At 51.7% G+C, this 24,754-nt stretch overlaps 1 protein-coding gene across 35 annotated transcripts in view; it reads left to right on the plus strand.

The window, feature by feature from the left end:
- The window catches only part of CLASP1 (cytoplasmic linker associated protein 1), a 275,809-nt gene extending 254,826 nt beyond the window's left edge, over positions 1-20,983 (plus strand). For all 35 annotated transcript variants that reach the window (XM_086718350.1, XM_086718353.1, XM_086718377.1 and 32 more), the window contains 3 exons: positions 9,390-9,596; positions 11,051-11,167; positions 17,836-20,983. In XM_086718350.1, the coding sequence (XP_086574476.1) occupies positions 9,390-9,596; positions 11,051-11,167; positions 17,836-17,922 (411 nt within the window). In that variant the 3' untranslated portion in view covers positions 17,923-20,983. The remainder of the gene's footprint in view (positions 1-9,389; positions 9,597-11,050; positions 11,168-17,835) is intronic.
- The last annotated feature ends 3,771 nt before the right edge of the window (positions 20,984-24,754 follow it).

The raw sequence follows: 24,754 nt of genomic DNA on the forward strand, positions 1-24,754 counted from the left end.
CGGAAAGGCAAAACCAGAAACCTATATAATCCTCTAAAGGTTAAAAGTTGCCAAGCCAACATTGTCTGACACAAAGAGCACAAACTCTGGTAAATGTTTTGTTTTTGGAGGCAGGAGGTTGGAAGTGAGGGGCAGGGCTCCAGTCTTCAAGAAGCTCATAGTTTAGTTGAGGTTAAAGCACATGTGCGTTCAGAGTGAGAGGCACTAGGACTTTGGAGTGGGCTGGAAGAGTCCAGGAAGGCTGCCTGAGGAAGTGAGAACCTGAGGTTGGCTGCGAGGAGTAGTTACGGGGAGAATTGTAACAGTGAGCCGGGGCGGCCTGGCCTGGAGGAGGGAGCATGGGCTTAGAAGACCCTGGGCTGACTGCACGAAACCAAGATTGCTTTCATGCTGTATATGTCACGTGGAGATGCCGCGTCCCCACCCCACTGGCTCGCTGTAGAGTGCCAAGCATAGAGCCCGGTTCTGAACGGCAGTGCCGCTGCTGTGCCACTGTTTGGGGCAAGTGACGGGTTCCTCCTCTCAGGTGAACCGGCCCTCCTGGGAGGCAGATAGGACACCGGGCCGCCTTTTAGCTCCTGTGGCTTCAGAAAAGGCATCCTACTAAGAAACAGCTCCTACAAAGAGACAGGCAAGAGGGCCAGTGTTCAACGTCACAACCTTTGAGTTTGGAGTGTGAACGTGTGGATCCTCGTCCTACTCTGGTCATTCACTGGCTGTACGACTGAGGACAAGTCACAGGAGCTCTCTCTCTGGGTCTCTAAAACGCTCGTACGCTGGGTGAGCCCGGGGGAGCAGAGAGCGTGATGCCCTGCAGGGCTCACGCTGTGGAAAACGGAAGATACTGTCTCCTCTGCCCTCTTGCAGCGAAGAAAGTAGACCAATTCTGAATAGAATTGTTGACAAGCTTTATAGATTTTACACAAAGCACATATAGTGTACTTTTTAAAATATATCTAAGAGGGCTATTGAAATTCGATTGAGGAAACTGTAAAACACCAATGGAAAACAGTTTTTGTCTTGGCTGCTGTGCTGGCTGAATCTATCCATGTCCACACTGGAGTAGCTGTTACATTGTCACCTCCAAGCCGGAGGGCACCCTGAGTTTTGAGACATGCAGAAGAGGAGGCTTCTGTGTGCCGCTCAGCTTCCCATCTGAGGAGGTTCAGGTTGTCTCTTTTTTCTTTTTTTTTTTTTAAGTTCTTTTTTTTTTTCTTTTTAAAAGCCTCTAGCGCCTTCTTTACTGACTGCAGGGTTTGATGTTATCTCCAACAGTACAGCTTCTAGTTTTTTGTGGGTTTTTTTTTTAAATGTTTATTTATTTTTGAGACAGAGAGAGACAGAGCATGAACAGGGGAGGGTCAGAGAGAGAGGGAGACACAGAATCGGAAACAGGCTCCAGGCTCTGAGCTGTCAGCAGAGAGCCCGACGTGGGGCTCGAACTCACGGACCGTGAGATCATGACCTGAGCCGAAGTCGGACGCTTAACCGACTGAGCCACCCAGGCGCCCCTAAGTTTACTTATTTTGAGAGCAAACGAGTGGGGTAGGGTAGGTGCAGAGAGAGTGGGGGAGAGAGGCTCCCAAGCAGGCCCCACACTGTCAGCTCAGAGCCTGATATAGGGCTCGAACTCACAAACCATGAGATCATGACCTGAGCTGAAATCAGGGGTCAAATGCTTAACTGACTGAGCGACCCAGGGGCCCCTAGGTTGTCTCTTTTGCCCTTCCTGACAGGCCAGCCAGCCTCCCAGGCCTGTCTCCCACCTGGCTGCCGTAATGCAGTTGAGAGAGATAGTGTTGCCCTGAATCTGCTTTTGCAGGCAAAGATGTGACGGCTGTCTTGTTAGACATCATGTCTATACTCTGCCTCTGGAAATTCCACGTGCATCTTTTTAGGGGAACGCACTCCTTAAGTAGGGGCAGAGATAAGATTTTATAACAAGAATGTGAAAATTCTTGATTCACATTCTCCCTCTCATTTTTCTGATGAGAGAAACTGAGGCCTTGAAAGTAGAAGAAATGTCCTCCCAGACCACCTCACTAGTTGATGACAGAACTGGTTCCAAAACTTGGGTCCGTGGACGTTGAACCGGGAGCTGTTTTTTCTTTCCTCCCTTTCTCCCTCTAGTATGGCACTGAGCCTAGTTAAGTGAGGGCTCACATGCAGCTTAAATCCTGGAATTTAAAGGAGTGCCAGTCTTTTGCAAAGGATGGAATCTCCCCAGGATACCCGTGGATACCACAACTCCGTGTGGATCCGGATCCCATTTGTATAAGGTCTTTCCCGTTTTTCCCCAGAAGGTGGCGCCAACCTTTTCCTTAGCTTCCACATGATTGAGGCACTAAACTAGGTTTGCCAGACTGGAAAGAGTTCTTTGATTCCAGTCATTGTTTAGGAACATTTGCCGCACCCCGCCCCTCCACCTTTTTTTTTTTTTTTTTTTTTTTTTGCATTAAAAAAAAAATCTTTTCTTATTCAACCAATTTTTCTCGTGTGTCTGTGACAGAGCCAAATCAAACTTTGGACTTAAAACACACAATCCAAATTTTGACAAGTTCTGTGCTCTAAAAGAAACCTTATCTTTAAGCAAACACTCATCAATATTCTGAGTAATGATCTCATTTTTTAAAAAGTTCGATGAGGAAATTGTACTTTTCCTAGCTAGCTTCACTGGCTTTGAAAGGGAAAAATCCCCATGTTTCTAATCAGAGTAGCAAAATCAGCAGACTTGGGACAATTTTGGTCACTTCAAGGTAGATTATAACCTGCTTGATGCTGCTGTCTCATAAATATGCCCCACCCCACCCTCCTTTTTAAAATCCTTGCTGCTTCTAGCCACCTTGTCTACCAAACAGTATTGTTCTCCTTTCTTTCTGGTGCCCGTGTTTACTTTTGCTCTCTGCTTGCTTACATTTATAATCTTTGCTTCTTAGGTTACATAGAACGCAGGGGCAAAACCTAAAGTTCACCCTGATTCAGGCAGCTCGCCAAAAGCTGGGGGCTTGGCACAGAGAGGGAAGTCCAGAACACCTACTTGCCTTGGCAGAAGCGGGTGTCTGTCTTGGGAAACTTGCTGTAACCTCCGTAAGCAAGAGGGCCTCAAACTTGCCGCCTCGAAGTATACCTTCTGGCTTTTCGTTTTCAGACGTTTTTCAGAAAACCTTTGTGTGTTAGATACATTGGATTAAATGCTTCATGCAAGTGACATCAAGAATTCCTGGGGTTAGAAGAGGAAGTTCTCCTTGGGTGTCGGTTTTGGCTCAGCAGATCTGGAAATCCTTTGACCCACAGCTCACTGCAGGGCAACTCACTTTCACCCTAATGACAGGAGAGTACAAACAGGTTGGAGGCAAGGAAGGAAACCTTACGATGGCACAATCACCACGAGCCCGCCAGTATGTTTCCTTGTCTCACTGATGCTCTCCGCATCTGAGGGGCGTGGGGAAGTTGTTTGTTCCTGTCAGGACTGTTAAGTGGCACTGCTGGCACTTGGATCCCAGTCTGTTTCCAGGCCTGTCTTCCCACCCACTGAGCTGCCTCCCGTTTCCCAGCTGGGTCTTAAACATGTACATCAGTGTCTTCTACCTTGGTTGAACCCACAAGGTTATCCAGTATTTTCTGATCCTTCTGGTTTTACCCCATCTCTTTAAAAACTAAGACACACTGGGGCGCCTGGGTGGCTCAGTCGGTTGAGCATCCGACTTCAGCTCAGGTCATGATCTCACGGATCATGAGTTCGAGCCCCGTGTCGGGCTCTGTGCTGACACCTCGGGGTCTGGAGCCTGCTTCGGATTCTGTGTCTCCCTCTCTCTCTGCTCCTTCCCTGCTCACGCTCTGTCTCTCTCTCTCTCTCTCAAAAATAAAATAAAGCTTAAAAACAATTAAAAAAAAAAAAACAAAACTAAGACACAGACTTTCCTCAGTACGGCTCAGATTTCTGAGCTGTATGTTAGGGTACTTGCAAACAGTATTTCGCACAGCAGAAAGGCATTGGCTTCGGAGCACGCCTTCACTGCGGGACCCGCTTAGGGAAGAGATGATCCCCTCTTCCACTGTCCACTGGCTGCCCAGCTGTACGTAACTCAGCCACGTGCCCGGTGCTCGGCTTTCCCGAGTGCACCGTGGACTTGCGGCAACTGGAGGGACGTGCATGAACTGAGGAGGAATAAAAGCACTTCATCTTAGAGTAATTCGTTGCACGATGGAAGTCTTTTAAGCGGTATGCCACCCCTCTTCAAACAGCGGGTTGCTAGGGAAAAAAAAAACCAACCTGAACTAAAGTCTCTTTTCCAAAGGACAGAAGTGTCGCCTTTCCGCCCTGTCACCGGGAATGGGACCCTCCGGGCCTCCTATAGCTGATTTTGCCCAAGGGCCAGGTGGCTCGCCTGCAGATATCTTGCTTCCCCCTCAGTTTCTGGGCCAGCTCCTCAGGTGGAACGCGTCCGTGCAGTTCAGTGAGGCATGCCCCAGAGGTGACTTTGCCAGTCACGAACATTTTACAAGATATGTACACGGGAGAATGTGCTTGACAAACCTTTCTTGAGTAGCTCATGTATATTGGACGCTGTGCCAGGCGTGGGGGGTATAGAAAGGTAGCTGAGGTGGGAGCTTGCCTTTGAGGAATTTTCTGTCTAGTGGGAGAGACCATTTGAGCAAGATGTTGAGTGCAGTGGTGGAGGTGTGCACACAGGGCTCCCCAGAGTCGTACCGCAGCAAGCGGGTCCTGAAGGAGACCTGGCCCGGCCAGGTGAGGAGCACCAGTGAGCGACGCTGAGGAGGAACGGAGGGGCTAGTCAGGCTCCGCAAAAGGGCCGGCAGGGCATGTGCAGGGCCTGCCCTCAGCTCAGTGTGACCAGGGCACAGGGGGAGAGGGAGGGCAAAACCACAGCTGGACACAGGCAGGGGCCAGGCCATGCTGTCCTTCCATGCCGTATCAACAAATGTGGGCCTGGTTCCAGGAGAGCTGTTTAGAGGGATTCTTGGCGAGGGCAGACCCACTTGATGTGGGCACTAGACTGGGTCGGAGGGGTCCCCTGGAGGGAGCTCTGCTCTCTGGCAGACTCAGAACTCCCTGGTTCTCCGCTGTGTCTCTCTGTGACCCCTTACCAGCAATCCTTTATTTGTATGTTCTCTCTCTTACTCCAAAATCCACCAAAGTGGGTATTTTTTAAATCCCTATCTTAAAAAAATTTTTTAATGTTTTTATTTATTTTTGAGGGAGAGAGAGACAGGGAATGAGTGGGGGAACAGCAGAGAGAGAGGGAGACACAGAATCCGAAACAGGTTCCAGGCTCCGAGCTGGCAGCACAGGGCCCAACGTGGGGCTCGAACCGACGAGTCATGAAATCATGACCCAGGCCGAAGTCGGATGCCCAACCGACTGAGCCACCCAGGCGCCCCTTAATTCCCCTAGTTTAAAAATCGAGGTTCAGACCGATAGAGTGTCTTGCCAGAGGATTGAACTCCGATTTGTCTGTGCCCGTGCAACTTGGAGCTGCCTTTCTTGGGGTGAAAGGTTAAAGGTTATGCATGCACACCAGGGCCAAACAGTACTCTGCTTTTAGGGGACCTGTGTGGAAAAAGCTGCACTTTGCAGCAGATTGAGTTGGCAAGAAAAAAAAAATCACAGTGAGTTTTCTTTAAGTAGCCTCATTCTCGTGTGTATGTGAAGTGGAGGGCGATGCCATCAGTGGGACTGAGGTCATGCTTGCTGCCTGGCTGACCCCAACCACCCACTTTCTTTGGAGAAGGCAGAGGCGGGGAGGGCTGGCTTCGCGTGGCCAAGGGCCCTTGAGCCAGAGGAACCCCCGAAGAACACCTGGGAAGCCTTGTGCAGACATTCATTCTGTGTCCCGCCCCTCATCAGCTTCCTTTCATCTAACCCCGGCCAACTGCAGACACTCCTCAGCTCCCCGCCATCCGCCCCCACCTGCTTCTGGGCTTGGTTCCCCACTTCCTGGGGCTTTGCACCCTCTGCACAGACCAGCCCATCCTGCCCAGCACCGTGAGGACGGGGTCCGGGCCCACCCGTCATCCTCACTCCTGTGGCCTGCCCTGAGCTCAGTCCCTGACACACAGGAGTGAATGAGTGTGTGCATGTTGTACACAACAAGGCAGGGCCAGTCGTGGTATGAAAGAAAAATTGCTCTTACGGGCTTACCGAGAACAGGATTCTTTGAAAGTAAAATGAGCTGTCTGCAGTGCTTTGCACCCAAGCCTGACTTTGCACGTATATAGTAAGCGCAGACAAATCTTGGATATTCTTGACCCCTGTCTTCTCTCGTGTACACAGTATTTACTCTTGAACCATGCTGATCCTGGTCCCCATTTTGACTCTCGGAAGGATTAATCCATAATCCCGATGTATGCCCCCACAGGTGTATGCATTGTGTCCACAAGCGTGCTGGTCAGGTGACGGGGGTGTGAGCTTACTTAATGAGACCCCTAGACTTCGGTCAGTGCCTTAAGGAGGTAGCAGGTCCTTCCAGGGAAAGTTCAAGAGGCCTCTAACAAGAAATAGAGAACTTTGAGAGTTCAGGAAGGCAGGGCTTTAAGTAGGAACATACCCTCAGGCAGACAGAATGAAGTTCAGTCCATCTGTAAATGTTGAACACCTGGTAAATGCCCAGCCTTGCTGTGTACTTTGGGGTACAAAACAAGTGCCCCAGCCCGTCTGCTAGGCCTTGCAGCCTGTTTGGGAAGGAGACACATGTGGAAATGTTGGCAAGAATGTAAAGCAACCGACATGAGGTGCCAGCAATAGAGAAAAGCTCTACAAGGTGAGAAGGAGAGGTCATCCCGCTGTTCAAGGAGGGGACGTGGTCAGCCACGTTTGTGTGAGAGACAGCGAGTTTCCTAAATAGCAGAAGAGAGCTTATGGAATCAGTAGGCAGTAAGCAGAAATAGCGATTATTATAATCACAGTAACGTTCTCAGCCAACACCCAGGGAGTGCAACTCCATGCCGGGGCTCAAATTCTGTCCCGGGTGACAAAGGGCCGCCTGCTTCTGGGGTGCAGCACCCTGTCCTCCCTGCTCTCCGTGAACCAAGGGCTGAACTGTGAACTTTCCCTGATCTCAAAAGCACACTTAAATTTTTATGAATACGTTTTCCTTACCAGGAACATTACTATGGCAGTTTTCCATGGCAACTTTTCAATATAAAAAATACGAAGAGGAGAATAAAATTACCCGTAATCTAACCCCCTGAGATAATGAGGGAACGTTTTGTGCGTTTCCTTCCAGGTTTTCCACCGCGTTAAATCCCAGTGTTGGGACATGAGCAGCCCAGGGAGAACCTCCAACTGTCAGTGCAGCATGACCAGCCTTAAAAATACCGGGCTTTTGTTTTACGTCTATTTGTATTTATTTTGAGAGAGACAGAGTGAGCAGGGGAGGGGAAGAGAGAGGGGGAGACAGAATCCCAAGCAGGCTCTGCACTGTCAGAACAGAGCCCAGTGTGGGGCTTGACCTCACGAACTATGAGATCATGACCTGAGCTGAAGTCAAGTGTCGGCTGCTTAACAGACTGAGCCACCCAGGCGCCCCAAATATAATGATTTTTAAGTGAGATGAATTCAGCCCCTTGTGTTGGAAGGAGTCCACTTTACCGTTCAGAGAGCAGAGCAGACACACGGACCGATGAGGCACACTCCGGGAAGTCAGTCCTGTTCACAGGGTGGCGTAGCCCCAGCTAAACTGAGCTGCGTCTTGTCCCAAAGCCATGACTGCGGAGCCCCAAGATCTGGCCCTGTCCCTCCTAGAGTGAGGGCACAGTGGTCAGGGCCCTACAGTGACCTCCTGCAGTCCATGTGTCCACCATATGGCTCAGGGTGCCCCTCTGTGTGTCCTGTCCTCCCTGGCTTGTATGCATGGATGTTTCAGCCCACCCTTGCCCACATCTAGAAGATGCTTTCCAGGTAGTCTGTCTGCTGTTTTTGTTGGTCAGTCTGCTTCAATCACAAGAGCACTGGGGAGATTGAGGCTTAAGCTGGTAACCTTGGTCTTGTTGCTGAGTTAAAGACAGCTGCCTTGTTTCAGTAGCAGAACACAAAACAGAGAAGAATCTGGGTGGAATGAACAGTCCAGGGCTGGCAGTCGGAAAAAAAAGATTAGATTTTCATTATATTTTATGAGAAAATGCATACACAGGGACGCCTGAGTCAGTCGGTTAAACCTCCGACTTCAGCTCAGGTCATGATCTCACGTTTTGTGAGTTCGAGCCCCGCGTCGGACTCTGTGCTGACAGCTCGCAGCCTGGAGCCTGCTTGGGGTTCTGTGTCTCCCTCTCTCTGTCCCTCCCCCACTCCTATTCTGCCTCTCTTTCTGTCTCTCAAAAATATATAAAAAATTTTTTTTTAATTCTAACTAAAAAAAAAAAATGCGTACATGTTTACAGCCTGGTGTTTTTTGTTTATCATTTATATACATACCCCTGTGTCATGAATAGGAGTAACTATCATTTACTGAACATGGAGTACATTTTGACACCACTTAACAAATGATTTCTGTGAGGTATCCCCATTTTACAGAAGAGGAGATGGGGGTTAGCACTTGCGAATGGCACGGCTGGCGTTTGCTTCCAGCCCTCAAAGGCCGCAGCCCGCACTCTTTGTTTCTTGCCGGGTTTTGCATTTAGCTTCTATCTTTATTACAGAGGCTCTTTTTGTGGCGCTCCTGGTGACCTCTAGCACAAGGACTCGATGTATCCTAGTGCGCTGGGATCTCTTCACAGGTCAGAGGCCGCTCCTTTGGCTGTGAGGTGGCCATTTTGTGCACTTCCTTCAGAGTACAGGGTGTGGTGATACGGGCACGGAGGCTTTCCTTGGAAAAGCCTCTCCAACTGCTTTACGATTAGGTGCCTTCATGGAATCATAAGTCTTGAAGCTACTGATTTTTCTTCCCGGCTTCTCTCCAGTTACTTTAATTGCAGCTGTACCCCAAGCTGCTGGAAAGCATTTATGTTTACTTCTTTTTGAGGTCCTAATCTTCTAGCACAGAGACTCTCAGATTTTCCCGTACGGGAGACCCTCTGAAGCGCTTATTAAGACAGCTTGCTGGGCTCCAGGCCCCAGTCTCTGATTCGGCGGGTCCACGGTGGGGCCGGGGAAGTTGCATTTCTAGCACGTTCTCAGGAATGTCGCTGCTGCTGCAGGGGAGGTAACACTTGGAGAACCGCTTCTCCGGGGTTTCTGGTGGAAGCCGCATTCCTACCTTCCTGTGCCCCCCATCCACTGGAGAATCACCCTCAAGACCACCTTGCTCTTAACTGTCTTGTACAGAATTAGCGCGAGGCGTTGGGTGACGAGTGTCCTCTGGCTCCCGAAGTTAGGCAGCAGATCGCTTGGTCTCCGGGAGCTCACTTGTTTGGGGGAACTGGTGTTTCAGGTGGTGAGAGCAGCCGAGGAGGCGGCGTCCACGCTGGCCAGCTCCATCCACCCGGAGCAGTGTATCAAAGTCCTCTGCCCCATCATCCAGACGGCCGACTACCCCATCAACCTCGCCGCCATCAAGATGCAGACCAAAGTCGTCGAGAGGATCGCCAAGGAGTCCTTGCTGCAGCTCCTCGCCGACATCATCCCGGGCTTGCTGCAGGTGGGCCCCCTGGGCAGCTGGCCGGTGCCTGTCGTGCGGGGCTGTGAGGCCGGGAGCCGGTGCTGCCCAACCTGGGTGCCTGGGGCTTTGCCCCCCTCACTCACTTGAGGGGCGGGTGGGAAAGGGCAGGCGCCAACCTGTTTCAGAACCCGCGCAGCTGTGTGGCTCGGACACCTCGGGCCCTCTCTCTCTTGTTTTCTAACGCACCCTCCCCTGAATGTGGCCGGAAGAGCTTCCCGGCAGCCTAGAGCTATGGCTCCCAAAGTGAACTTTCTGTTTACTGTAAATATATTTTGGTCCTTTCCTGGTCGTCATTGTTCATGCCTTCAACAAACCCTTATTGCACATCTGTGGGCCCCAGCCCTGGGCAGGGTGGGCCGTGGGAGTGCAAAATCAGATAATGGTCCTTGCTCTGCTATCCAGCACATATTCGTGGAGAGCCTTCTAAGTGCAAGGCACTGAGTTAGACTCAGGAAGATGTTTTGCTGCTCCACGGCATAACCACAGGGGTGTTTCAATCTGCGTGGGGCACAGTACAGCTGAGCAGGCAGCCGGAGATGGGGGCACCACCTGCAGAGTTACTGTAGGTGCGAGTGGGGGTTTCCTGGATCAGAGGCCAAGAGGTGATTTCACAGAAGAGCTGGTTTAGAGTCGGGCCCTGGAGCGAGAGAGCGACTTCAGTGGGGAAGGTGGAGAGAAATCAGCTTCACGTTTAAGAAATGCTGCTGCTCGCCGAGCGCTCGGCTTGGGAATTTAAGTACAGACTGTTGAGACTGGATTATTCCAGGCAGAGGAAAGAGCAAGCCTGAAGCATCCTCAGGGCTGTTTGGAGAGCAGCAGGCTGTCTCATTTGAGTGGGGCAGGGGCCAGGCCGACAGGTAGACGGAGGCCCGGACGTAGAGTGCACAGGTGTCAGGCTCCGGGCCCGGATGTCCCCCACCCGCTTTGGGTGGTACAGAGGTTCTGCCCACAAGAGCGAGGGGGGCAGTCCTCATTTTTCTTGAAAGTTCTCATTTCACACAAGGTTTGCTTTGCCATTGGGAGAATATGAAAGAACCGAGCTGTTTTCCCCCTTAATTTCCTTTCCCATCTCCCTCTCTCTCTCTCTCTCTCTCTCTCTCTCTCACTCTCTCTCACTCTCTCTCCCACATGTCTTGCGTGGTGCTACTGTGGCAGCTCACGTTGAGCAGCACATAGTGCAGGGGAGGGCCGCTGTTACTTGCCAGCCTCCCTTCTCCACCTGCAGGAACCAGTTCACTCTCGACACTGTTGAGTTTTGACCTCCCTGGAGCGCAAGCTCCCTGGGTCCAGTGGCCGGTCTCGGGTGTGTGGTGGTTGTTAGCGCCAAGTCCAGGGTTGAACTGTGAGGGTATTTGCGGAAACCTTGACGAGACATTGACCGTGAAGCCGATCTTTGATCTCATTTCCTTTTCGTGTCCCTTCTGCCTCTGTAGGGTTATGACAACACCGAAAGCAGTGTGCGTAAGGCCAGCGTGTTTTGCTTAGTGGCGATTTATTCCGTAATCGGAGAAGAGCTGAAACCTCACCTCGCACAGCTCACGGGGAGCAAGGTACGTATAGTGTTACACGGGCCAACGGCACGCCTGGGCTCTGCCAGCCGCCGAAAATCTGCTTGTCTGCAGCTCTGGCCTCCACACGGGCTGGGTCCCTCGTGGGCATCGACGGTGACGACCACGGGCTCTCCCCCTGGGCCTTGCCGACGTGCAGGCGCTGTTGTGCGCACTCTGCGTGTGTCGGTGCCTTCATTCGTGACGATGTCCCTGTGGGATGAGGACACTCATCCACATTCAGCTGCGCAGGGGCACACAGAGCTCTCACGCCAGAAGCCAGGCCACGCTGCCTGTCTTGTTCCTTTCAGGGTGTTTTAGAATGGGGGGCAGAAAATGGGACAAGAGGCCTGTTGGCTCATTGCAGCTGAGAGAGGCCAGAGTGCTTACCGGTTTAAAAATAACCTTCAGTCTGATGAGCCTGCTGGGGGACAGCAGGTGGAGCTCTGGCAGGAGAGGCAAGGGCGGGAGCGGCCGCTTGACCGCTGGGGCCTTGCAAGGCCTCTGGCCGGCCGTGTGACAAGGCGACCCCAGGGGCTGCCTGGGGGGAGTAGTGCGGCAACATGGAGTTCAAAACGCCCTGGTGGTGGTCTGGGTAAAAAAGCGTGAAGCTAGAGGTGCCTGACATGCTCCTTATGAAAGGAAGAATCAGCAAGTGAGGCCGCGTTTCTTTCCACATAGAGCCGTTCCTTTGGCACGGCCAGCGGGGCATCTTAGCCAGAGGCTTGCCTCCCCAGAGTCCTGGCAAAGCCAGAAGGGCATTCCCCCCTGTGCTGGCGGGGGCTGTCCTGGGCGTTGTAGGGGGATAAGCAGAACCCCTGACGGCCCTCTAGATTCCGGTAGCGCCCACCCCTCAGTCATGAGAGTCACCGTCAAGGCTGCGCGCAGCCAGATGACCCCTGGGGGGCAAATCACCGCTGGCCGAGAACCCCTGAGAAGTCAGCGGCTGGGTTGAAGGGTGGTTTGGGGGCTACTTCGCCTGACTGCATTTTCCCCTTCTCCTTTCCTTTTCTCATCACTGACCCCTTCCCCAGCCACGATCTGGAAACTCCCAAGCCGAGAGTCACCAGCAGTGTGCTAGGCCCGGAAGCCGCCCCTCTCTCCGGCCTCTGTCTGGCTTTCTGTCTGTCGGTGGTTCCTGGCAGCAGTGAAAACTAGAAAACTATATTCACCAAGGGGGTTCAATTTTTAAGGCTCATCCCCAGATAACAGACCCGGTTTTGTCTGGCAGTTGCCCTGTGCCATCACCTCATTTGCCCCTTCTAGTCAGGGACTGAGAAGACGCAGGTGTTTCCTCATCCCTGTTGTGCAGCTGACCTGCTGCCGTTCCTCTCAGCGGTGGCCTTGGCTCTGGAGCCCACGTCCTGATCGGTCCGCTCAGAGGGCGTAGGGAGTCTGGGCCTCAACCCTTCTTCCTCGGTAGCCCGCTTCGTCCCGCTGCCCCAGTCCTTGGACGCGATAGCTCTGGTGTGTTAGCAGGACCTTCGGAGACTCGCACACACCTCTCTACCAGCAGACATCAATCGCTGATGGACGTGGTGCCAAGACGGCCTCAGTTTCCTAGACCGGAAATAGACGGACTCCGGCTGTGGCTTCCCGTTGCTCTGTGTGACCCGGCCGATCAGAACACTCTTCTGTTGCTTAACAAGTGATACCAGGCTCTGCGGAGAAAGGCCTGATGCAGGGTCGTGGAAGGAATGCATGGGGGGCATTTGAGAGTGTCCCGTTGCCATGGCAGCAACACCAGTTTTGGGGTCAAACAACCTGCCTTCTGGTCTCTGCCCTCCACTTCCTAGTCGTGTGACCCTGAACAGGCTTTCTTTTCTTTCTCTCAGTTTTTAAAAAATGGTGGCAAAATACCCATCACATAAAATTTGCTGTCTTAAGCATTTCTGAGTGTACCTTTCACTGGTGTTAATACATTCACATTGTTGTGGGACCATCCCCACCATCTGCCTCCAGAACTTTGCTCCTCGTGGAAAACCGAAACCCCACCCCCTTAAGTAGTAATTCCTCAGAACTCCCTCCTCCCAGCCCCTGGCCACCACCATTCTACTTCAAGTCTCTGGATTTGACTCCCCGGGGGCCTTGTAAAAGCGACACCATTTGTCTTTTTTGCGACTGGCTTATTTCACTTAGAATGATGTCCTTGAGGTTCATCCATGTCGTAGGTTTGTCCAAATTTCTTTCCTTTTTAAGGCTGAGTGCTACTCCGTTGTGCGTACGTACTGCAGTTTGCTTGTCCGTGTTTTGGTGACGGGCGCTTCTTTCCATCGTTGGCTGTTGTGAACAATGCTGCCTGTGAAGGTGTGTGTACAAGTGCATCTTTGAGACCCCGCTTTCGGTTCTTTTGTGTCTACAGCAGGACTGGAATTGCTGAATTCCATAACTTTTCCGCGGTGGCTGTACCCATTTACGTTCCCGCTGACAGCACCCGAGGGTTCCAGTCTCTCCACCTGCTCACCGACACTTACTGTTTTCTCTCTCTTGGACGGTAGCGGTCCTCATGGCTGATACAAGGTGGTTCCTCAGTGTAGTTTTGTTATGTGGGGCATCTTTTCACGTTGGCCAGTTGTGTATCTTCTTTGGAGAAATGTCTGTTCAAGTCCTCTATTTTTGAATTAGGTTTTTATTTTTTTAGTTGTTGAGTTTTAGAAGTTCTCTATATATCTTGGATATTAACCCCCTGTCTTTTGCTGCATAATTTTTTTTAACTTTCATGAAGTCTCTAGGAATTTGTCCATTTCATCTGGGTTACCTAATCTGTTGGTGTACATTTGTTCATAGTGGGGTTTTTTTTAAGTTTAGTTATTTACTTTGATTTTTTTTAATGTTTATTTTTGAGAGAGACAGAGAGAAAGAGAGACAATGCGAGCAGGGGAGGGGCAGAGAGAGAAGAGAGACAGAACACAGAATCCAAAGCAGGCTCCAGGCTCCTTCCTGTCAGCATAGAGCCCAATGTGGGGCTTGATCCCATGAACCGTGAGACCGTGACCTGAGCCGAAATCAAGAGCTGGACGGTTAACTGACTGAGCCACCCAGGTACCCCTCATGGTGTTCTCTTCTAATCTTTTTTATTTCTGTAGAATCAGTAGTAACGTCCAAACATTCATCAATGCTTTTAGTAATTTGAGTCTTCTTTTTTCCTTAGGTAACTGAGTTAAAGATTTGTCGGTTTTATTTATCGTTTCAAAGCACCAACTTTTGGTTTCCTTGGTTTTCTCTATTGCTTTTCTATTTCATTTATCACTGTCCTAATCTTTATTATTTCTTTCCTTCTGGGTTTAATTTGTTCTCTTTCTAGTGCAAGGCGTAAAGTGCGGCGGTTGATACGGGCTCTTCCTTTTTTATTCTAAGCTACACGTTTCCTTCTTTGCGCTACGTTTGCTGCATCCCGTAAGTTTAGGTATGTTGTTTGCATTCTCCTCTGTCTCCAGATACTCTCTAAGTCTCCGTGTGATTTCTTCTTCGACCCATGGGCTCTTGACCAGTGTGTTGCTCAGTTTCCACAAATTGGTGAATTTTTCCGTTTTCTTCCTGATACCAATTTTTAACTTCATCCAGTCGTGGTCAGAGAAGACACTCTGTATAATATCTATTTTTGTGAATCTGTTGAGACTTCATATGTGGCCTTATTTTAGTCTTTTCTGGAGCATGGGCCACATCCACTTAGGAAGAACGTGTATTCTGTTGTTGGGTAGTGTTTTGCTGTGACTGTTAGATCGAGTTGGTTTATTGTGGTGTGTTAGTTTTTGATGTCCTCGTCTTCTCTCTGGGTCTTCGGTCTATTATTAAGAACAGGGTACTGACGTCTCCAAGCGAACCCTCCAGTTCTGTCAACATTTCCTTCTTCTACTTTGCTGGCGTGTTATTATACACAGACGTGTCTGTGCTTGCATCTTCTTGGTGTTATTGGCCTTTTATTAATATATAACGACTTTCTTGCTGTCTTGTAAACTTTTTGATTTAAAGTCTGTTTTGCTTGGGGCGCCTGGGTGGCTCAGTCGGTTAAGCGTCTGACTTCGGCTCAGGTCATGATCTCGCAGTGCGTGGGTTCGAGCCCCACATCGGGCTCTGTGCTGACAGCTCAGAGCCTGGAGCCTGCTTCAGGTTCTGTGTCTCCCTGTCTTCTCTCCCTGCCCCACTCCCACTCGCATTCTGTCGCTCCTTCTCTCTCTCTCTCATCTCTCTCGAAAATAAACACTAAAAAAAAACAAATTTAAACTCTGTTTTACTCAGTGTAATCAGTACAGCCACCCTTACACCCTTGGTTACTATTTGCGTGGAGTCTCTCTTTTCAACCTGTCACCTTCAACCTCTTTGTGTCTTAGTAGATCTAAACTGAGTAGCCTCTTGTAGACAGCGTAGTGTTGGAGCGTGTTTTCTTTACCCATCCTGCCAGTCTCTGTCTTGTGACTAGAGAGGTCCACCGTTTCCATTTGAAGAGACTGCTTGCCGCTAAGGAGAGACCGCCGTCACAAGCTGGGGTGTGTTTTCAGTATACCGTAGAGCTTTTCCTGTCCCTCGTTTTTCTGCGGTGTTTGCTTTTTGTACTGAAATGTTTTAGTTCCCTCCTCATTTCCTTTCGTGTATATTCTGTAGCTGTTTTCTTAGTAGTTGCTGGGGGGATTACATTGGACATCCTAAGGTTATAACACTCTATAATTTGAATTTATACCAGCTTATGGAGCAAGCTTCTGAACCCCAGGCGTTTCATTTGTAAGACAAGAGAGCCTGTTCTGCCTCCCTCAGAGGATTTTTGTGAGGCTCAAATATGATCGTCAGTAAAAGCTTCTTGTAAACTGTGAAACCACGGCCATGTCATTAACTCTGTTACCATCATTTCCTTGTACTTGTGCTTACATTCTGGACCACACTGGTGGATACGTCAGTGGTTTTGATCGCAAATAAGTATAACGGTGTTTGCACCTCATTTTTAATCAGGCTTTCACAGAAATATAACTACCTTGTCTTGTAGAACGTTTTTTCTTCTTTAAAAAAATCTTTGATTCAACAAGTATGTGTTAGGAATACTTGCTGTCCTCACTGTACCACTAAGACGTGTGGGAAAAGCAAAACTTCGTCCTGCCCTGGAGTGGCATGAAATGTGTCCGAGGACAGGACTGACCCACAAGGAAGCCTGCCCAGCAGCCCAGGAGGGCCCGTTGCGTGGAACAGTCCCTTGGGACTGAACGGGGGTGGGGCTTGGCAGCACAGGGCTGAGCTGCAGAGGGAGGGAGGCGGGAGCAGACTGCAGGAGGGGACCGCAAGAACAACTGAGGAGGGGTGTTTGGAGGACATGTTTTCTGATGAGGAGCTACGGAGGGCACGTGGACGTGTTTTCAGTCTTCATTTTGCAGGAGGGGAAGCTGAGGCTCAGAAAATGTTTTGCCTGTAGTCACACAACTAGTTGGTGGTGGAGTTGGTTCTGGAACCGTGTGTGTGGCTATCCCAGGGATGGATCTCCCTTTATGGGAAGACACACAGCACAAGTGTTTATTTCAGCCTGTATATCTACCTTTGGGTGAGCAGTCAGGGAGACTTAGCCTCTCTCAGTAGCTCTGTGCCATTGCTGTTCCAGCCCCCACTGGAAGGTAGTTGGAGGGCCCGCTTTCCCACGCACCACACGCTGGGCCTCTCTTCCTGGGTCCCCCTGGAGACCAGCCTCTCCTCCCCTGGACTCAGCCTCCTTGTGGCCTGCTTAGAGCAAGGAAAGCAGGTAAAGAGCCGTGGATAGAAAATATTTCCCAGTCCCCTTCATCTTGCAAGTTGTGTGTTACGTGGACGTTTACGGGCATTCTGCTTCCACAAACACTTGTTTCTTTTGGTTCTTAGTATGAGCAGGCAAATTGTCAACATAACGCATTATGATTTCGACAAGTATTTAAGAACGAGCACTTAAGAACCTACAGTGTTACACGGTGTTCTGCATATCCGGAGGGTCCAGGGGGGCTTACGTTAAAAGCATGGGAGATCTCAGAAATGAAAGCCTCTTTCGTCGTGAAGCGCTGTGCCCATCCGAGGTGATGTGACTTCACGACACGCCGTTGGCCTCAGTGAGCTCTCATCTTACGGGAAGGAGCAAGTGAGTGCACTGCCAACTCCACGAGGCAGGTGCCCGAGCCACAGGAGCTGATGAGCAGGTGGGGGGAAGGCCATGGAGGCGGCCTTCTGGATAGGTCTCCGATGCCACAGCACTGTGGTGGGCCCAGAAGGGGGAGGAGAGAGGTGTCCGTGTGGAGGGCACAGCTGCAGCCGAGGGGTGAAGGTCAGAAGACCCAACCTGTACCTTGCCTAGCGGATCTCGTCCCTGTGGAGCTGGGCTCACACCCTTCTTTCCCCGCCAGACCGCGTGGAGCCACTGGCCTCAGTTGCCCCTTCACACAGCTGCTTCCAGGGAGCCCTTGTGCCCCTGCTTAGAGTGCTTAGAGTGACGCTTTCATTCTTTCTTGAGAACCCACTGCCCCTCCCCCCCCAGACTCTGACCCCTCCCGTGGCCGTGGCCCTCCCCGCTGGCAGGTGTGTGCCGAATGCGTGGTGGGCACTCAGTGTTTGTGTCCTGAATTTCTCAACGAAGGGACGTGCTCTCTTCTGATTGTCACCTGGGGTTTTTCATCTCCTGCTCCCTGATTGCCTTCCTCCTGCTAATCTGTCACGTCTTCTCTTTGCAGATGAAGCTACTCAACTTATACATAAAGAGGGCCCAAACCACAAACAGCAACAGCAGCTCCTCCTCCGACGTGTCCACACACAGCTAATGGCAGCGCCAGAGTCTCTTTCTGTCGCCCTAGAAGCAATCGGTGGTGCCTCTCAGAGACCTTCCCCGCCCCCCCCACCCCCCCATCGGCTGCCCAGTCAGTACACGGAGGCCCGCAGATATTTATTACAATCAGTATTTTGGTCCCTTCCAGCTTTTGTGTAGAATCTTACTGGTATTGAATGTAAAGGAAGCAAGGCCTGTTTTGCAGTCTTCGTACGAAACAAGCGGAATAAGAAAAGAGCCATACTTAACCCATGTCTTGTACAGCCTGCTGAGATCATAAAACCATGTGTGTGGGGTGCAGTTTTCGCAAATCAGAGCTCTCTAGCCAATACGTGGTAGAAAGTAGCATTTTCTCTTAGTTAATAACATTGAGGAGGGTGTGTTAATTTGTGTTTCTATCTCATCTTCGCTTACTTCTTCTGGACACGGCCTGTGACACCAGGAAAGGGTCGTATGTCCTGCAGTTGGATTGTGAGACCTACTAAGAACGTGAGTCAAATCCCGGCAAGAAACAAACAGAAGCCTGAAGACCGTCTTTTAACAAACACGTGGGATTTTGCTTGTACACTTTCTGGACTGGAGGCCCAGGGCCCCCTCCTCAGGCCCCTTCCAGGACGGGCTCCCAGCGCCTCTGAACCCTCCACTCGCGCTATCCCCACCCAGAGCTTCTACTCGAAAGAATTGTTTCTTCCGTTTAAATCCAAACAGAAAAGTCCAGGTAAATGTATAGCATCCCTTAGGGGGAGTGCCTAAAGTGGCATTTCGTGAAGCCTGGAAGATACAAGAGAAGGGGTGTGTGTGTTTATTTCACTACGCAGATGTTGAGGAAACACTATGTTAACAGGGCCTCCCCTGTGGCCCTGCTTCTTGGTCAGGGTTTTCCGATTCAGCACCGTCTCCTCTCCTGTCCCCCAGCCTCCACCTCAGCTGCTCAGTTCGAAGTGTTCTGGCCAGTCTGATGAATGATAACTCTGCCACCCCAGTTTTGACTTCTTGGTTTCATTTGGGATTAGGATCGAAGGAAAATCTAGAGAGACCAGGTATCAGAATCCTTTTTTTTAATTTTATGGACGGAAGTACTTCCTTGATCATCTGTTGAAATAGTTGTTTGAGGAAAAAGCAATGGTGAGTGGCACATTGCAGGAAAACAAGATTTGAAACCCAGTTTTAACGTTTCTTCACTGAGAAATTACCAGAGAAACTACCCTTCCTAAACATTTTTCTTAAGGGTTTCACTCTCCAATAAAAGGGACTATAAAGATTAGAGTCTGGTTAAAATAAGTTTTGAGTAAAATTCTTCAAGTGAAATGGAAATTCTTGTTGCAGTCGTGAAGCCTTCTATCCTCTCTAAATTGAACTGGGTTTTCCCTGAGGAAAATGCCTGTTCTGGTGTTACTTTGTAATGAGGTGTTTGCTGTTCTGATGCAGAACCCCCCTTGCAGCCAGAAGCACCCAGAAGCAGAGACTGGGCGGTGGTCCCGCTGACACCTACAGACCGCCCCCCAATCTCTGACCCTCCCGCCTTGTTTGGAAGTTGCAACACTGTAGCACACACAACTCATTTTCACTCAGAAGGTATTTTTAGATACTTTATTTGGAACTAGGCACTGAAAACAAAGGTCCAGGAACAGTGAAGCCAGGGTGCCTTCACTGAGAGAGAGAGAGAGAGAGAGTGAGAGTGTGTGTGTGCGAGTGTGTGTGTGTGTGTGTGTGTGAGGGGGGTATCTTGCACTTGGAGGGAAGTACCCCGCTGCTGCTGTTGAAGGAACTTCAGGGGTGCATTTTAAGTGGTTGAATATTATTGACTTATTTTTGGCTCAAAACATAGCAGGACCAGGCCTTACTTTCATTGATAAATGACGTTTGTTAATATCTCACTAATGGGATTTCCTTTTTACACTCGACAAGTGAGTCAGGGCACCTTTTGATTACTCCTCTGTTGTAGAAATGTGCGTTCTGCTAGGTTATTTATGAGTTCTTGTATGCCTCATGCGTTTGGAAAGACCTTGCCCCTTGAACTCTGTGACTCCCTGCCTCATGCCCCCCCCCCCCCCCCCCCCCCCCCCCCCCCCCCTGGGAAGAAGGTGGGAAGAAGCTTGAACATTGCCGAATGTCCTCATTGTACTCACAAAGGGCTAGCCTCGAATGTCACTTCCCCGACCTTCAATCTCCCCACCTAGAGAGGGATACAATCACAGGTCTCTTGGCCTCAATCAGAACTGCTGCCCACGCCGGCACCGCCACTGGGGAGACTCGCATGCCGCCGCCACCACCTCACCGGGAGGGAGCCGCGCCCGCCGCCGCCCCCCGAGCCCCGACAGCTGCCTCGCCTTGCCGCCGCCTCCCTGCAGGGCTCCTGTTTGGACGAAACACCCAAAACTGCGAAACCGTGTTTGCCTCCCCTGTTTACCTGACAGTCCGGGGGCCCCCGAAGAGCCCCGCCCCGTGCCCTCCCTCTGCAGGCCTCGGTGCGCCCCGCAGGCTGCGGTGGGCGCGGGCACGCAGCTTTGTTCAAGTTCGAGTCCACTGTGTGTGCTTCCGCGCGGGCCGCAGGCAGCCCAGGACGGCCTCTCTGTGGCTCCTCACTGGCTTGTCCTACCCTGCGCAGGTAATGCAACCAATTTTGGTCTCATCAGTCTGGTTTTTTTCCCCTGCCGCCCTTTATTTATCGAGCATAATACTACACGTGAAAGAACAGCAAATAAGAACTTTGTAGAATCCCACCAGGACTTTGCTAACAATGATATTTGGAAAATAGAAAAAAAAAAAAAAAACGCTCTGAAAACTAGCAGCCACCAAAATAGTTTTGTTGGCACTGTGTTCACACGCATGGTCCCCACACCCCCAGGTTGGGTTTTTTGGGTTTCGTTTTCGTTTTCGGGGGGCTTTTCATGTTACATCCATATCTGTATTTATATCTTATTTGTTTCACTCTCAAGTGTATCATGGCAAATGTACAGATTTTTTTGTTAATAATGTGCTAGGATTTGCTAAAAAAGAAAACAAACAAAAAAAACCCTTTTGAGTTTGCCCTAGAATAAATGAATCTTAATTCAGTTTCTTGATGAGAGCAGTCTCTTTCCTCTCCGGGCCCTGTAGATCGCTTGCACCGTGTCCCAAAGCCAGAATGTGGCCACACTTGTGGGAACTTGGAGAGGATTCCATCAGGGGAGCTTCCTCTAACACATACACAAGTCACACTCCAGGGGGCGTGCCCCCCCCCCCCCCCCCCCCCGCCCTGGGGGCTGTTGTGAGCAGGCTGGACCTCGGGGAAGGACATGGAGAGGGTCCCCTGACAGCTGACAGGACCACAGGCTTAGGAGGAACAGGTCTAGGACACCAAGGGCACCAATCCACTTTTTGGAGTTAAAAAAAAAGGGGGGTTTTAAGTTTGTTTTTGAGAGAGCGTGAGCAGGGGAGGGGCAGAATCGGAAGCAGGCTCCAGGCTCTGAGCTGTCAGCACAGAGCTGGAACCAATCCACTTTTTCGAAGCCTTCCTTTACTTTTACTAAAACAAGATTGAGTTTTCCGTTGTGCCCATGATGCATCTCAGTTACCGCCACCCCATGACTCTGAGCCCCTCTCCCTGTGGCCCACCACCTCCTACCCCTGTTTGACATGTGACAGCATGGTGAACGCAACCAAAAATACCTGGGCTCAAGTCCCAGCCACCCCATCCCCAGCCCCCACAAGTCACTACTCTTCCTGCCCTGGTGGTTCCTATTTTTTTTTTTTTTTAATGTTTATTATTTTTGAGAGAGAGAGAAAGAGAGACAGCAAGCAGGGGAGGGGCAGAAAGAGGGAGACACAGAATCCGACGCAGGCTCCAGGCTCCGAGCCATCAGCACAGAGCCTGACGCAGGGCTTGAACTCACAGACCAGGAGATCCATGACCTGAGCTGAAGTCGGCCGCTTACCTGACTGAGCCCCCCCAGGCGCCCCTGGTGGTTCCATTTGTAACGTGGAACAAGAACGACTTCATGGAGGGGCTGTGAGGGTTAATTGGGGTGATGTCAGTGAAGCTGCCGATGGGTCGGGTCGGTGGGTCAAGTAGGTGCTGCAGACACCCCTGCCCTGCCTCCCGTGGTCAGGAGGGAAGTAACCGCGGACGGAGCCACCCCCACAGGCCTGCATGTTCCGTCCATCGTCCCGTTAGCCAATGTGGAAAACCCCCAGGGGACAGACCGCCCGTCAGGCAAGGCAGGCAGCACGGCTTTACATATTTGGGTCTCTAACTCCTGGTGCCATTGCCCTGCCCTTCCCAGGGCTGCCAGTGAGTCCTCCCCATCTCGAAGAGGGTCACGGCCACAGCTGTGGGGCGGGGGGCACAGAGACCTGCTGCAGTCTGCAGCACTTGGCTCTGGGTCTGAATGATCATCTGTCCAGAAAGTACACACTTCCACTCAGGCTTGCACTCAATCGTAGAAGATTCCAGGACCCCCTGAAACTGTCCGAGCTTCCCAAGGTGGAAACCTTGGGAAGCAGACAGCCAGGCGCCACCCCCAGAGCAGCAGTTTCCGTAGGACTGAAGGGGGGCCCGGGAGGGTGCGTTTCTAACAGGGTCCCCGGTGATGCCAGCGCTGCTTGGTCTGGGATCGCAGCTGGAGAACCACTGCAGAGCACTTGCCTTGAAACACGGCGGGTGGTTTGGTCCCCAGCTTTCCGACGGTTCGACAGAAGCTCTTGCAGAAAACAGCATTGGCTGCAGCAGCATCGGCCAGATGGCTGCTGACATCACAGGTGATGGGTGGTGACTGTCTGACTTAGCCTCGCGACTGGGACTTCGGAAGGGAATGGGGTGCCGTCAGCAGAGGGAAGCCGGGAGCGTCTGGGGCAAACGGGACGTAGGGCTCCCCCCCCCTCACCGGGCACAAAGCCCCCTGCTCAGGGGAACGCTCTTCCCGCAGAGCCTTCACCCAGGCCTCCCGGCCCCTCAGTTTCCTCCGGTATTTATTAACTCACCCTGAAGTGGCTGCAGGCAAGAGCGGACAAAGGTCATGTGAATGGGCATCTAATCCCAGATTATGTATTTAAAAAACATGAAAACGCTTCCACACCAGTGCCCTCCTCAGACGGCGGGCCCGCTGCCAGTGCCGAGGCCCCAGAGGTTGTGCGCTCCGGAGGCACAGTGTCCCCGGGCACATTCCTGGAGGCTCTGGGGTGCCCCCACCTCCCCGGTGCCCTGCCCACAGCCCCCCACCCGGGCCCAGGCACTACCACCGCCTCCTGCAGCCGTGGTTCTGGTTCTGTGCCTCCCTGGCCGTCTCCACCTTCGACGGCTTGGGGGATGACATGGGTGTCCCCAACGCCAGCACCTGTCAGCGCCTCTCCTCTCGCCTCCTGCTCCCCCGCGTGCGGGCCTGCAGTTTCCTCACCCCGAGCCTTTTGGTGCCACGCTTGGGGCACGGCTCACCGGGCCTGGCGAGGCGGGGAAGGCCCCCCCCTGCCCCAGCTGGCAGGAGGTCTGGGAGTCTGGATCTTGAGCCCAACTGGAGAGTTTCAGGGTGTATGGCCTTCCCCAGATGACTCCAGCTCAGGATGACCTCAGTTTCCTTCTCTGCAAAAGCCTGGGAGTGGAGTGAGGGCTTGGTGGGGGTCAGGGGGAGGAGAGAGGGGGGCAGCTGCACCTCCTGTCGCCAGGCTCCTTGGGCACCCTCTCCACAGGGCACTCGGCCCCCCTGCACCTCTGCACGCCCGCCGTGTCCGGTGGCCACACCTCATGTCCTCCGAGCTCCTGACTCACACGCCCAAGTGCCTTCAGGGTTCCTGTGCGTGGACGCCTCGGGGAGTGTTCAAACAGAGCGTGTCCACAGTGCTGGTCTCCCAATCCCACCACCCTCCGTTTCGGTACCTGCTAAGGCCTGGCCCTTCCCCCATCCTGCCCGCCCCACACCTGCGGCTCCCAGGTACACCGAGCCCCCTCCACAGTGGGCCCTGAAGGCTCCCCTCACTCTCCCCTCCCGACCACAGCTCCTCTGTCCCCTGCGCAGCCACCAAGGAGCTGTCCCATCCTCTGCTGCCCACCCTCCCCCCCCACCGCCTTCTCCTTCCTAAAGGGACACGGCCCCCTTTTTAAAGAATGCTCATCTGACCTGTCATTGCTGTGCTTCTGACCTTGCAGTGGCTCCATGCACACACACCCGCACACACGCACACGCACCTGTGCACACGCGTCCCTTGGCTTTTACACGTGCTTTATGTCTCAGCTTAAATGCCAGGTCATTACTTCTTTGGAGAAGAATCTAAATTAGTCCCTTTGGGGCGCCTGGGTGGCTCCGTTGGTTAAGCGTCCAACTCTTGATTTCGGCTCAGGTCGTGATCTCACCGTGTGAGTTTGAACCCCATGTCGACCTCAGTGCTGACAGCACAGAGCCTGCTTGGGATTCTCTTGCTCTCTCTCTCTCTTTGCCCCTCCCCTGCTTGCTCTCTATCTCTCAAAATAAATAAAAATAAACTTGAAAAAAATTATAATAAATTCATTCCTTTACTGTTCTTTACTAACATGTTATATCCGTTTGTGTGATTATTTGTCTGTTTCACCCATACTTGTGGGACGGAACTGGGCCTGTGTCATTTACGTCTGTATCCCAAACACGGCCCGTGTGCTGGTTCGCGGTAGGTGCTGAATGAGTGAATGAGTGAATGAATGCGGTTCCTCGAGTGATCTCAAGGGCATGCCCTGTGACCTAGACCTTTTTCTATTTCTTCAGGAGCCCTGAAGAAGGGCACAAGAAGACAACCACTGCTGCTACCCTGCCTGGGTTCAAGTCGCAGCTCTGTGTGACCTTGGGCAAGTTTATAAGGTCTTCCTGCCTCAGTTTCTTCCT

The sequence above is a fragment of the Puma concolor genome, chromosome C1 (assembly GCF_028749965.1).
Source record: "Puma concolor isolate L17-30 chromosome C1, mPumCon1.1.hap2, whole genome shotgun sequence".
NCBI lineage: Eukaryota > Metazoa > Chordata > Mammalia > Carnivora > Felidae > Puma > Puma concolor.